This window comes from Periophthalmus magnuspinnatus, chromosome 15, assembly GCF_009829125.3.
Source record: "Periophthalmus magnuspinnatus isolate fPerMag1 chromosome 15, fPerMag1.2.pri, whole genome shotgun sequence".
NCBI lineage: Eukaryota > Metazoa > Chordata > Actinopteri > Gobiiformes > Gobiidae > Periophthalmus > Periophthalmus magnuspinnatus.
In genome coordinates, this window is record NC_047140.1 from 26874164 (window position 1) to 26886908 (window position 12745).

Sequence of the window (12745 nt, forward strand, 5' to 3'; positions counted from 1 at the left end):
GGTTGTGCTTGTCCTGGTAAGTACCCAGTTTTCTATGTACTTTCCAATGTGTGTTCCTCTGTCAGCAAGGATGACTTATGTAAAAGTGCGAGGACTACGCCGAGGGCCAGTGTCATGCTGTGTGAGAGCTGTGCGTGTGAATATGTGTGGGTTCTTAACACATGCTGGAAAAAGGCAAGGTTATAAAGAAGCGGCACACTTTCAGATCGAGTTGTTTAGCAAGACTCAGTCACACCACCCCGCTGTGCAGCTGATCAATAGCTCTTTGAGTTTGGCCACATGCAGAGATGCTGAAATATCAAAACCCACTTCTTTTTCTTGCCTTATTCAATAACTTTTTCTAAAGGTTATTTTTGTGATCTTTTGTGCTTTTGTAAATCCACTAAAAAGCTTTCACACAGAACATTTTCCATCATCCTTAAGGACTTGATATGATTACAGTGGATTAATTGGTTTAAATGCTGTGAAAGCTGGTCTCTCTTGATGAGTTCAAGCCATTAATGATGGCACTTAAGAGGATTTAACAATGTTTAATAGGAGTTTGGTGTTACAGAGCGTTTTGATAGTGTGCTCGTTTTGCTATAGTGGCGTCTGCAGTTTATGCTTCCTGCTGTGTGTAAGAAGACAATTTAAACTGCTCCAGCAAAACCTGAAAATAATTGGGTAGACTCATTTTGGTGGTCTAGGGAAAGATCTTTCTTTGTCTCTTCTGCACATATAAATTACTATGTGAGCTCCATGTTTTGTTTTTTTATCCAGTAAATTGCCTCAAAGCATTTTTAATGATTTCAGAAGCAAAAGCAATTTCTTTAGTGGCAATAGATAAGCTAAGTAGGCAAGGCAGTATGTACAATGTCTCCACATTGTACATACTGCCAGGAGACTGAGAAACACAAGGGAGTGAGTAACAGAAATTGAATCGCAACATCTGCTCTGGGGCATCTCTGAGAGGCTATATTGAATTAGAGTGTCAGTATCATTTTAATGGAGACAATCTGATTCATTGGCTATGAGCTATCAGATGGAATAATATTATGAAGCTTACTTGATGTTGCTTGGTTATATTCTACCATCTTTTTCCTCCTCCCTCGGTTGACCGACTTTCCTGTAGAGCTCAAACTTTTAATGACATCCACATGTTTCTAACACAGAGAATGAGACGGCTCCCAGAAAGACTGCAGCACTGTTTTCCACAAGTTTTGAAATATACACTGGCATGTGTGTAAGAAGTGCATATAGGCCTATCACTGTCGCACCTTCATGACAAGTTAGGACAAGTATGAGCACTCGCATGTCTCAGATCAGGAGAAGCGCTGATCAAAGCCAGTTCACTATTGCTGAATTTGTAGCCTGGTGTGTTTACATTCTTGCACAGGAGTAGATGTAGGTCCTCACAATCTGAAACACTACAGACAGTTCCTTGATTTATACTATCATATTTGGTTAAGCAAAACCAAATTAACTAAACAAAAGCTAATTAATGTGGCAAGTTAACTCAAGTCAGTTTATTCTACCAGTCATAAGCCTGAGGAAATGTGCAATGCCAAATAAAAATAAAACTATATGTAAAATGGCATGTTGTACATAATGGAGAGTAATGTTGTGAATCACCAGGTCCCCCACGGCTTGATACGAAACATGATACCAGGTCATCATACAATAATATTACAATGATACTCTGCAATATAACAATGGTTTTAAGAAACAAATGCATTTTACAATTTCTTTGTTAAACCTCTACTTGCACAATCTTAATATGAAATACACCCATTTAAATAATCAAAACAGTTATTAATGTCAGATGCAATTGTATAAAGAAGTCTTCTTTCTCTAAACAAGCAACAAAAATGTAGGTCTGTCATAAAATAATTGTGGAAATACACCAAACAATACTCAATTTATATCATTTCGATACAGCATGCCTCAATAACAACCAATAGCAACCACCACATTTAGTATCACAATATACTGACATTTTGACATGTTAGCACAGCTCTGATGAATACCAGAAGGTGGCAGGTTTAACACAGCATTCGTTGTGTAAAGCCCCTGTCAAATACATTGAGAGATTTACACCGGATGGTCATCTGTCACTGTATGCCAATTCAAATTGCACATCACAGCAGTATGAAATTCAGACAACTATGGGTAGCTTAAAGGAAAGAAATTCATGTCAGCCTGATGCCTGGAAAAAACCTTGAATCAGGGTGAATGATATGCAGGCGATTAATGACACTGACTGAGTATACATTAACTTGACTTTGAATCTGGCCTTTGGAAATGACTGTTCCTAAGCATGAAGGAGACCACCGTCATAACACAGCAGAGCCTATCACAGCCTTTGTTCCAACTAAATGGTAAAAATAGATTGCCTGTGCGCCCAAGATGCCCCCTCCTCTTCTCGTTCTCACATGCATCCACTCAAACATCCCCCTTTTTTCCTCTCTCCATCTCCCCCTTGTTCGTTTCCTCATCCCTCATTTGCTGTCTTTTGCACTGCTGCTACCTCATGCAGAAAGTCACATGGCTCATGATTAGAGAAAAGTGACTTAAAGCAGAGCCAAGATGGCAGCCAAACAGCCAGTGCTTTTTTGATTATACAACTACACTACTTCAGCTGTAGTGACTCTCCCTTGACGCTCTGGCCCTGTTTTATGATCAAAATGGCTGTATTGAGGCAGAGAGAAAGACAAAGCAGGAATACGTGGGAGAGATGCGGGGGAGCAGTTGAAGTTGTGTGTATCGAAGGGATGAGTGCGGTGATGTCACAGATGTAGGTCTAGCAGGATGGCAGACCAAAGCTGGCATGTGCCACGCAGCCAGGGGAGGAGGGAGGGGGGCGAGAGAACACTAAATGCGCAGGATGAGGGTGGGATAATTAGGTTTTTGATACAGTAGCTTTTTATAGAGCTCTTTAAAAAATCAAGATTATTAGAAGATAAAAAATAAATAAATAATAATAAGAATAAAATAAAGAAAAATAGAGACATTTCGACATCAGAAACTAACTTATTTATTATATAATCTGATAAATAATCATAGATTTTGTGTAATCAGGGACACAATCCAGCTTTGACATAAGCACACAGGATTGTCCTACATAGACATATTGGCCAATTCTGTAATTAAACACAAACTTAAGGATATTGTTTTAATCAAGAATGAAATGAATTACTTTGTTTATCACAGTTTAGGCAAAATAAGTCATAACTCATAACTCATAAAATTAGATGATATATTAGATATAATTAGATAAAATAAAAAAATTACTTGATTTTACTCTGGAGAAATTCAACTAGTTTCAACTAGATTCAGTACCATCTCGAAAATGTCAAAAGAAATCAGAGAGAAGATTGTGAATTAGCTGTAACAACTCATATTGCTGGAGGGTGAAAATTATTTTTGTTTACTTATATTTTTGGAAAGAACTTTTAAGATCTGAGGTAGAGATAATACTAAACTTCATTATGCGTAATTTCAGCTTGTATTAAATCTCTTTTTAACTTTACATTGCAAATGTAGGCCCACTGAATGCATTTCCCTTGTTGTCTAATGTAACTGGGATCGGTTGTTGTGAAAGTTTGCCATTCCACCACTAGAGGGAAACAAAACTCTATTGAAGCTCCCTTTGTCATTAGGAGCAGAGTACTAACAATTATGAACAGCTTTTGGACAATAGGATTTTGGTGATATTGTTCAGACTCTGGTAGTGCTTATACTTCCACTTGGTCACTTTTTTTAGTGCGTGTATGTGGTGTCCTGACCTGGCCTGGCCTGGTTTTATTCTCAAACTGTGTTCATATTAAATTAAGTAGATGGACTGCCTGTGCTCTTTGCTTTATATAAATATACAAAATGACTGGCAAATTCACTGCAGAGAAGTATATAACAAGTTGTGGCTTTTATATTCACTTTGCAACCACAAAAAGGTTTTCCAGTCTTCATATCTGCTGCTTGTAAACACTGGAGTGGTTATTGATTAAAAAGCTGCAGATTGACTTACATAATCAGAGGCTATGAAAGCTCAGGCTGTGGTCAATGATTTTTAAGCAATTGTGCGCAGTTGTCTAGGCTTAAATAAGAAAGGGGTCAGCCAGGGCCATAAGTGATATAGAATAAAAGTTGTATTCACTTTTTTAACACACAAATAAGTATTCATCTTTAAATATAATTTTCACCTACCATGTCCAAGTCAAGTAGGAAAAGATTATTATTGTTGTATAAGTTCACTGTTGCTCAGTTTCTCAATTTTGTTGTTCAATTTCTTGTAGCTTTGAGGGAACCTGTGGTCAGAGATTGGTTGTGCTCAGTAAAACTCCTTTTATTGCTATTTGAGTAATATATTTCTGTGACAGTACTCTTACTTGAATACAAGTTTTGGATACTCTTCCCACAGTCTACAAATTACAAAACCTTTATGTTGACCATATTGTATTGATTTGAACATTTGTGTTTCTTTCTTCAGATATGATTTTGACCATCTCAGTTTTATCATTTGAAAATACCAGATTTTGTGCATTACTTAATGTTTTGCTTCACATTACATCACCTTCAAGTTAAAAGATGATACATCCAGGCATTATTCTTAGGTCTATAATTACTATTACTACTGTAATTACCATAATGACTACTGTAGTTTCTCCTACTTTACTCTTTTACTTGAGTCATTTCTTAGGCCACTGTTTTGCAAATGTGATGAAATGTGATGTGATGAATACTATTCTTAAGTAACGTTGCTTTTACTTGAGTACATTTGTAGGTTACACAGCCCATCTCTGCTTTGCCTGTGGTACCCCCGGGGATGTTGGGGCCCCCGTGAGTGGAGGAGAGAGCCGAGGCCCGTGTATGTGATGTGCAGCCGGGCTGTTTGTCAGATGGGCGGAGGAGCAGCTCCAGGAGGAGGGGCTTTTGTTTGTTCGCGTCTCGGCTGGCAGGAACAAAGGGTCCCGTAGTAGTTGATAGGTAGCACTGTTCCAATTAAATGCGCCGTTAATAAAATCGGTGGAGATTGTGGATTATATGCAACACTAGGGAAAACAGTAGTTGCTCTTGTTCCTCTCGCTTGCTGTCCTGTTGTGGATCATACGGTTGCATTACTAGCGCCTGGAGCTTTCCTCCTGACGCTGGAGCTAGCAGCGCGGCTAGCTGCTACTAACACCGAGCCGAGGTGTTGAGCAACACCGCACTTTAGTGCACCATTCTCTGCAGGTAACGCAAGCGTCCCCTCTGCCTGCTTTGGCACCACTATTGAAATCTTAAACCGAATTTATGTTGTGTCGTTTCAAGTGTCTTGAGATGGCGAGAGTACAGCTGCGATTACTGTAGTTTAGCAATTAAGGTTAATAGCTTAGCAATGGCATCCACTCCGCTCTCGGGAAACATTGATGAATGCGGCCCTCTGCTTCAATTTATGCTTTGTCTTGAGAGAAATATACTTTTCTTCAATGTCGATGTTGTTTGTGATCTTTAATACAGCATGCGTTTGCAAGTCAGTTTTAAGTTATTTAACATATTGTTTGTAAGGCGGTTATTTTTCTGGGAGCTGCTCATGGCTTTGGCTTTGGCTGTTTTATTGGCACAGGGCCAGATGCCGTGGACACATTATCTAAAGATTCATTGTTAATTTTGAATAGGTTAACACAACTGTATGTGGTTATTACATGTATCCCTGACAGTTACGAGTCTTAAACAGTAAATCAAAGGTTAGGCTACTTTGAGGCAATAGATCTTAATTTGTTTTCTCTGCTAATTATGAACAACCAACTGTCACATGTTATTGTCATGTACACTGGCTTCTCCTTGGTACACATTTGTGCATACCTAATTACAATCAAATTTACTAATGATATCGTGTAGTTAATTATTTGCCCTAACATATGTTTTTCAAGATGTACTGTTACATTGGGTGTTTATTTCTGTGACTAATGGGTTTTAGTTTTTAGGGTGCAAAGGTCAGTTTTAGCTGGTACTCCCATGAAGTAATAAGGAGGAGAGCATGGCCCTCTGCATATGAAACTAAAGAGAGGGAACCACCAAAAAGAGAAAAGAGTACAAATGGAGCTGTGATGAAGAACTGAAAGATCAAAGTTCAGGGATGCATGAATACTGGTTTTGTGTAGTATAACTGAATATGTCTTTAGTTTGAAGGGTGTAACAAGTTCTCTTTTTCTCCCATAAATTTATCCTACAGACTTGTTGTTCGGTCTCTATTCATTTGAGTCATGCTTTGATGTCTATGCTGGATCTGTGATAAAGAGCACACTAATGGGATGGCCTGTGTCAAATTTCCAGTGGCTGTTGTCTCAAATAACTCAGTTCAGCACTCTCTGTTTAAGTATTAAATATCTCTCAGGCCTAATTACATGCAGGCCTTGTGTGTGTGAGGTCTCTGTGTATAGAGGAGATGTTTCCGAGAGCCCCAGATTGTTAGAGCCTGAATGCCTCATCTGGGCAAACAAGGGTTAATAACAGCCGGAGCAGGCAGAGGGGGGATGGGCGGCAGCAGCAACTAGAGGGGACACAGCCACACATTGCAGAGGAACAAGATTTCTCGGGGGGCGTATGTATAGCAAAAGGTTTCATGTAATGTTTCGGATGGTCTAGTGTCACGGTGAAAAGGCTATATTCTTTTTGTTTCATCTCACTAATTGTTTTTACTGATATATGCAGGCTAATAAATAAAGCTATTTCATCACCATGATTAGTTTTCTGTCCATTTACCAGATTGAAGATGCATTAGATAATGAAGCCAGCAGGAAATTGTTTTGGCAGCTGGCATTTATTTGAGTAAATCTCTACAAAATCATCCTACATTAGATTACTTTGATGATGTAGTGATTTTAAAGAGCCTTAATCTTAGAGCACTAAATCTCCTCTAAGTCTTTTCTTTTTCTTCTCTGTATAGGCTGTTCGTCAAAGTCATTCAAGCTGTACTCTCCTAAGGAGCCCCCTAACGGCGGCAGCTTCCCCCCCTTCCACCCGGGCGCTATGCTGGACAGAGATGTGGGGTATGCTTGAGTTCATTCTAATGTCTGATCTGTTTAGTCTTATTTCACAATAGTTTTATATTTGTTTTGTTATTGAATGATCAAAGTATTTTGCCTTTTTCAGGCCCACACCCATGTACCCCCCTTCTTATATGGAGCCTGGAATGGGGTAAGAAAATTGTACTGAGCTCTGCTCAGATGGCAATATTTGCAAACAAAAAGTGCAAAGACAAGCCTTGTTTCTTTCCACAGGAGACCCACTCCGTACGGTAACCAGACAGACTACCGGATATATGAGCTGAACAAAAGGCTACAGAACTGGACAGAGGTGAGAACACAGTAAAAACACACTATGATGTTAATTTAAAAAAGGTCTTTTCATCTGACACAAAATTCTAAAACTTTTAAATGTTTTGTTTTTGTGTTATTCAAGTCTTTTTTTGTTTAACAAATGTTGCTTAACAAATGTTGCTTCAGAAATGTGTGTAAATAGAGACAGCAGAATACATTGACTTGCATCCAGTCATTTGCATGCAGGCTTTCATGGGATTATCAGATCACCTGCCTGTAGTGTAATTGGAGTGCCATGTTGTTGTGCCTGAGAGGAAAAGCAATAAAACTGTCTCTGACTTTCTCTTGTCAGACATTTCTATGGTCTGTTTAACAACATATCTTAATATTGAAAGGATTGTGACAATCTTTGGTGGGACGCCTTCACTACAGAGTTTTTTGAGGATGATGCCATGCTCACAGTCACATTCTGTCTGGAAGATGGACCTAAACGATACAGTAAGAACAGCACTACAGCACTGTACTGTAATAATGCATCCCAAATAACCGAATTTAATGAGAAAATCTTCCTCTCAGCAATCGGCAGGACCCTAATCCCACGGTACTTCCGGAGTATTTTTGAAGGGGGAGCTACAGAGCTATTTTACGTTTTGAAACATGCTAAAGAGTCCTTCCACAGTAACTTTGTGTCTCTGGACTGTGACCAGTGCACGATGGTGACCCAGAACGGCAAACCTATGTTCACACAGGTAACTGCACACAATTTAGGATTTTAAATATTTTTATCAACCACATAATCACTAGTTTTGTGTTTCTTATCTTTAAGGTTTGTGTTGAGGGTCGCTTGTACCTAGAGTTCATGTTTGATGACATGATGAGAATTAAGACGTGGCACTTCAGTATCAGGCAACACAGAGAGGTCCTGCCCAGAAGCATTTTGGCTATGCATGTAAGTTGAGCGCATCTGGGACAAGCTGCAAAGAAAAAAATATTGTTTATTAACTGTTTACACTCCTTTGAACCTTTCATGTAGGATCCCCAGATGCTCGATCAGCTAGCTAAAAATATCACCAGATGTGGGCTGTCTAATTCAACACTCAACTACCTCCGTGTAAGCAATTATTTTAGCAGCAGTTACTTTGTTTTATACTGCATTTAATTAAAGGCACTGTATACTCTGTAGCTTTGTGTGATATTAGAGCCCATGCAGGAGTTGATGTCCAGACATAAGACCTACAGTTTAAGCCCCAGAGACTGCCTGAAGACCTGTCTTTTCCAAAAGTGGCAGAGAATGGTAGCACCTCCTGGTAACACAGCAGGTACAGTTCATTTTTAAACTACACTTATTCTATATTTCAAACGTTTATAGATTTGTTTATCTAAAATATATTCTGATTTTGCAGCTGAGCCAGCCAGACAAGCACCAAACAAGAGACGGAAAAGGAAGGTTTCTGGTGGAAGTAATGTGAGTTCAGGTGGAGGCAGCAATAACAACAGCAACAGCAAAAAGAAGAGTCCCGCAAACAGCTTTTCTCTCTCCAACCAGGTACCCCCAAACCACCACCTTCTGACACTGTGCCTTTAAACTCTGAAGTGAAGCCTTGCGTTTAGTGGACTGGGTGGAGGCTGCTGGGAGTGTTTTGTATGTAGTGACACGGTTGAGTTGTTGGTGGTCTTTGGGCGTAGGGTGAATAGGGCGTCTATGGGCTTGCGGCTGAATTTATTATGGCAGATGTTCAAACTAATGTGATAACAAAATATGGATATCATTAAATTAGAAAGTGAGTGTGGGCAGTCCCTTCTCTAGGGCCACAGGCTTAATTAACTAGGATGTACAAATGATTTCTAAGAAACTGTTCAGTCTCTAGATAGGTTTTCTTTGCACTGATTTAATTTTAAGGTGGGTAGTTTTCCAGTAAATTTCCATCTGTCATTGTCTAATGTATCTGAACACAGCACTTCTGTCTTTTTATTTGGTTGTTGTGGAGAGACCTGAGGTGGAATGAGAACCCCTGGTGCAAGAGTATTGGGATGCCTGCTGCGGGCCCATTGACCCCGGTAGTAGGGGCAGCCACATGGAATTATAACAATGTAAACAGTTATTTGGTAAAGGGGAAAAAAAACAAGTTTTCCTATTGTGATTTGTCCAAATGGAGTCATCACATGATTTGAATTCATTTAGACTTCATGCAGCCAGTGATTGCGCGCCCCTGTACATTGGGGATAATGTGTCCTGGCCCTTGCTGTCCCCTTTAGGACGTGATGATGGTGGGAGAGCCCACCCTGATGGGAGGGGAGTTTGGTGACGAGGACGAGCGTCTGATCACGCGGCTGGAGAACTCACAGGTCGATGGGGCCAATGGTCTCGACGACGAGGACAGTTTCACCAGTTCACCCTGGAACCACAAGGGCCCCTCCAGTCAGGAGAGCAAGAATGACAATTCTCAGTCATCGCAGTAGAGGGGCCCTGACCAGTAAATTTAAGGGACTTGTTCAGCATACAAACTAGTGGAGTCAGGAATGCTGACCTTCAGCCCTTCTTTAACTTTTTATTTGATCATTTAAGAGGGTAAAAACCTCTAAACTGCCAGATGAAGGACAGTTTTAGTTTATCTCCCGCTCCCTGATTATAAAGCACAAAGTGGGGCTCAGCCCTGGCCCTTGGCCATTGGGTGTCACTCGTACCTAATGTTATGGTTCAGTGGGTTCTTGTTCCAACCTCGGGTCTCTCACTTTGCTTTTTCCTCCTTAACACTTCATTGTTTCTGTTGTGCTCTTCTCTCTTTCGTAGTTATTATTTAACATATTTTTTACAGGCTGCTATTTAAAGAATCAACATTCAGCTTTTTAAAACTCCATTATTTGTTTTTGTAGGACCTGGTTGGAACAAAAACCTGTACAGTGCCGGAGCTTGAGGACCGGAGTTGAGAACCACTTCGCTAAATCTTAAACCTGCCCACGTACCACCACACACACATGGTACACAGTGAGCCACATGTACAGCATAAAACATGGTACGGGAGAGAGAAGTTACGCAGGAGCCTGGACCACAGCACCAGGCGCTACAGAAGTGTGTACTGTTTTCATATGTATTGACTAGTTTTAATTTTTGTTTTTTTATTATTATTTTTGTAAACAATTTCTAAAAATAAACAGACATGCAAGCAAAACAAAACACCCCAAAATACTCTTTGCACTGTTTTCCACATCTATTTTTCTTATGAGCGAACGGACAGTGTATTTTTTGTTTTTCTATTAGCTAGAAAAGATCTGTATCATCTGCAGTATATTATTGTATAAGTATTGCCGTTTGACTCATTCTTATTGTGATGATTACAAGTCTCCATGTTAAGTCCATGCTTGAAATGTCATCATTGGTGTTGGACATCCCGCTGTCAGCAGGGTCACAGAAGACGGGCTAGTGTTTTGTAGTGTACTGCATCTCCATACTGGTTTTCTTACCAAATTACTATGATCACAACCGTTATGTGTGTGGGGGGGGTCCTCACTCAAAAGAAAATGTATACCTTCTGAAATTTGCTACATGAAATATTTTAAAGATACATTTTGGACTGTAAAATATAAAAAAATAAAACAGACTTTTGTATTAACTTAAGTTTCCCAAAAAAGTTTTTAAGCATAACTACAAAAAGCTGCAGACCAAGGAGCAAAATTAAAAAAAAAAAAAAAAAAAAGTTTAGATATTGAGTACACTGGGCTGTCAGTTTGGCAGCTTTTCTTCATCTTAGTGTCTGTGCTTGTATATTTTTAGGTAGTAATTTCTATAAACATTCTATGTATTCCACCCTAGAACTATGGAAAACTCAATCTAATGTAAAAAAGCCTCATTATTTTTATTATTATTATTTTTACCATTCAATGTTTCTAATTGTACAATCACTGAAACAGATTCCCCCTGATGTTAGCAAACTGTATTTATTTTTCTATGTTTTTGAAGTTCTGTTGACCCATCTGTACAATACTCATTATATGGAGAAGTTTTGGGGATGTTTAGACGTCATTCATGAAAAATGTGTTTTTGTTAAAGCGGCTTCAGTCGTTCTGGCTGTGTAATTATCTTGGATCATCCTGTTTAAAATTAAGATTGACAGCCATTTGCTGCTGTTTTAGGTTTATGGTCTATCTGAAAACATATCAGATGCACTATAATCAAATAAAAAAAAAATCCTGCAAGTTCTTGTGTTGTTTATTGGTTCCTCTGTTGTGTAGGTGTGTGGAAAAAAAAACAAGGAACAGAACTGTAATCTTGATGGATTATCTTCAACAAAAAGTCAAACCTGTGACGATAGGCAAAAAATGTGTTAATGTTCCACTTCCTCTTCCTCATAATGCAAATATAGCCTTTCTTACACATGCAAAGGTATTAGTGAGCTAAAAATGCCCAAATTTTTATGTAAAACTTTACTCCCGTGAAAACTTTTAAAAATGATTTTTCAACAAATCTTTAACCTACACACCCGGTATCAGTTGACATTTGTCTGTGGCTGCCTCCAACGTTTCCCCACATTCAGGAGCTGGTACTAGCAAGGAGACTAACTAAGAGCCATTTGGGCTGTGTTTGGGATCAGATGTCCTATAACATGTTGTGATTAACCACCTACATATTTAAACAAAATAACAAATACTTTCTATTAGGGTGACCAGACATCCCTACCTCCCAGTTTCGAGCCAGGTGTCCCCTGTCCCAGCAGATTTATCCAAAACCAGTGATTTGTCCCAGTTTTATACAAGAAATGTCCCAGCTGTCCTATTTTTGACCAATTTGATACTCGCCAACAACAAAGAGGGGCAGAGATTGTCATTTGTTAAGATAAAATACAGAAAAATGTGCTTGAAACATCCCTCACATTATGACTGACCCAAAAGTGAGTGACAATGGATAACATTACACTCTCTTTTCACTGTTATTTATACCAACCATCCCAACTCAGGTGTGCCCCTGTTTCTAATTAGGAAAATCTGGCCACCCTACTTTTTCCTATGTGACCTGAAGTAATTTGTTTAGAGGTGTTATTTAACATGTTCACTGTATTTTGATTATCACAGTATTGCTTTAAAAGATTACTACAAAACATATAGGACTAGCAGTATTCTCTAGCAAAAGTAGTTAGAAGACACAAAATCTAAGAAGTGTATTCTAGTTTTGCAGAGCTTGATCCATGCTGTAAGTCAGTGTTTCTCAAACTGTGGTACACAAGCTCCTTCAGGTGGTACTTGGACAGCTCTTCAGTTTGTGGATTTGCCTAATTTAGAGTTCACTTTATCAATTTTTTGTCCTATTTTGGATCATTTCTTTTTTAGAACTTCAGTGGCGATATGTAGTCCACTTTTAGACCTGGTTTAACCCTAGACTAGAGCTGTTATTTACATCTGGTGGTACTCAGAAAGACAAATCTTTTCTTTGGTGGTAGGATAGGCTGCTTGGTGTCTGCCTGTGCCATGTCTTT

At 39.1% G+C, this 12745-nt stretch overlaps 1 protein-coding gene across 3 annotated transcripts in view; it reads left to right on the forward strand.

Annotated features, from left to right (window-relative positions):
* The window catches only part of LOC117382158 (LIM domain-binding protein 1), a 13638-nt gene extending 2167 nt beyond the window's left edge, over positions 1 to 11471 (forward strand). For 2 of the 3 annotated variants that reach the window (XM_033979220.2, XM_055227149.1), the window contains 11 exons: positions 1 to 16; positions 6905 to 7007; positions 7111 to 7155; positions 7239 to 7314; positions 7673 to 7775; positions 7854 to 8026; positions 8104 to 8226; positions 8311 to 8388; positions 8461 to 8596; positions 8681 to 8823; positions 10152 to 11471. The exon at positions 1 to 16 is cut by the window's left edge. In XM_033979220.2, coding sequence (XP_033835111.1) covers positions 1 to 16; positions 6905 to 7007; positions 7111 to 7155; positions 7239 to 7314; positions 7673 to 7775; positions 7854 to 8026; positions 8104 to 8226; positions 8311 to 8388; positions 8461 to 8596; positions 8681 to 8823; positions 10152 to 10205 — 1050 coding nt within the window. In that variant the 3' untranslated portion in view covers positions 10206 to 11471. Of the gene's footprint in view, positions 17 to 6904; positions 7008 to 7110; positions 7156 to 7238; positions 7315 to 7672; positions 7776 to 7853; positions 8027 to 8103; positions 8227 to 8310; positions 8389 to 8460; positions 8597 to 8680; positions 8829 to 9532; positions 10115 to 10151 lie in introns of those variants that run through there. The other variant, XM_055227150.1, reaches the window with a different exon arrangement.
* Positions 11472 to 12745: the final 1274 nt, after the last annotated feature.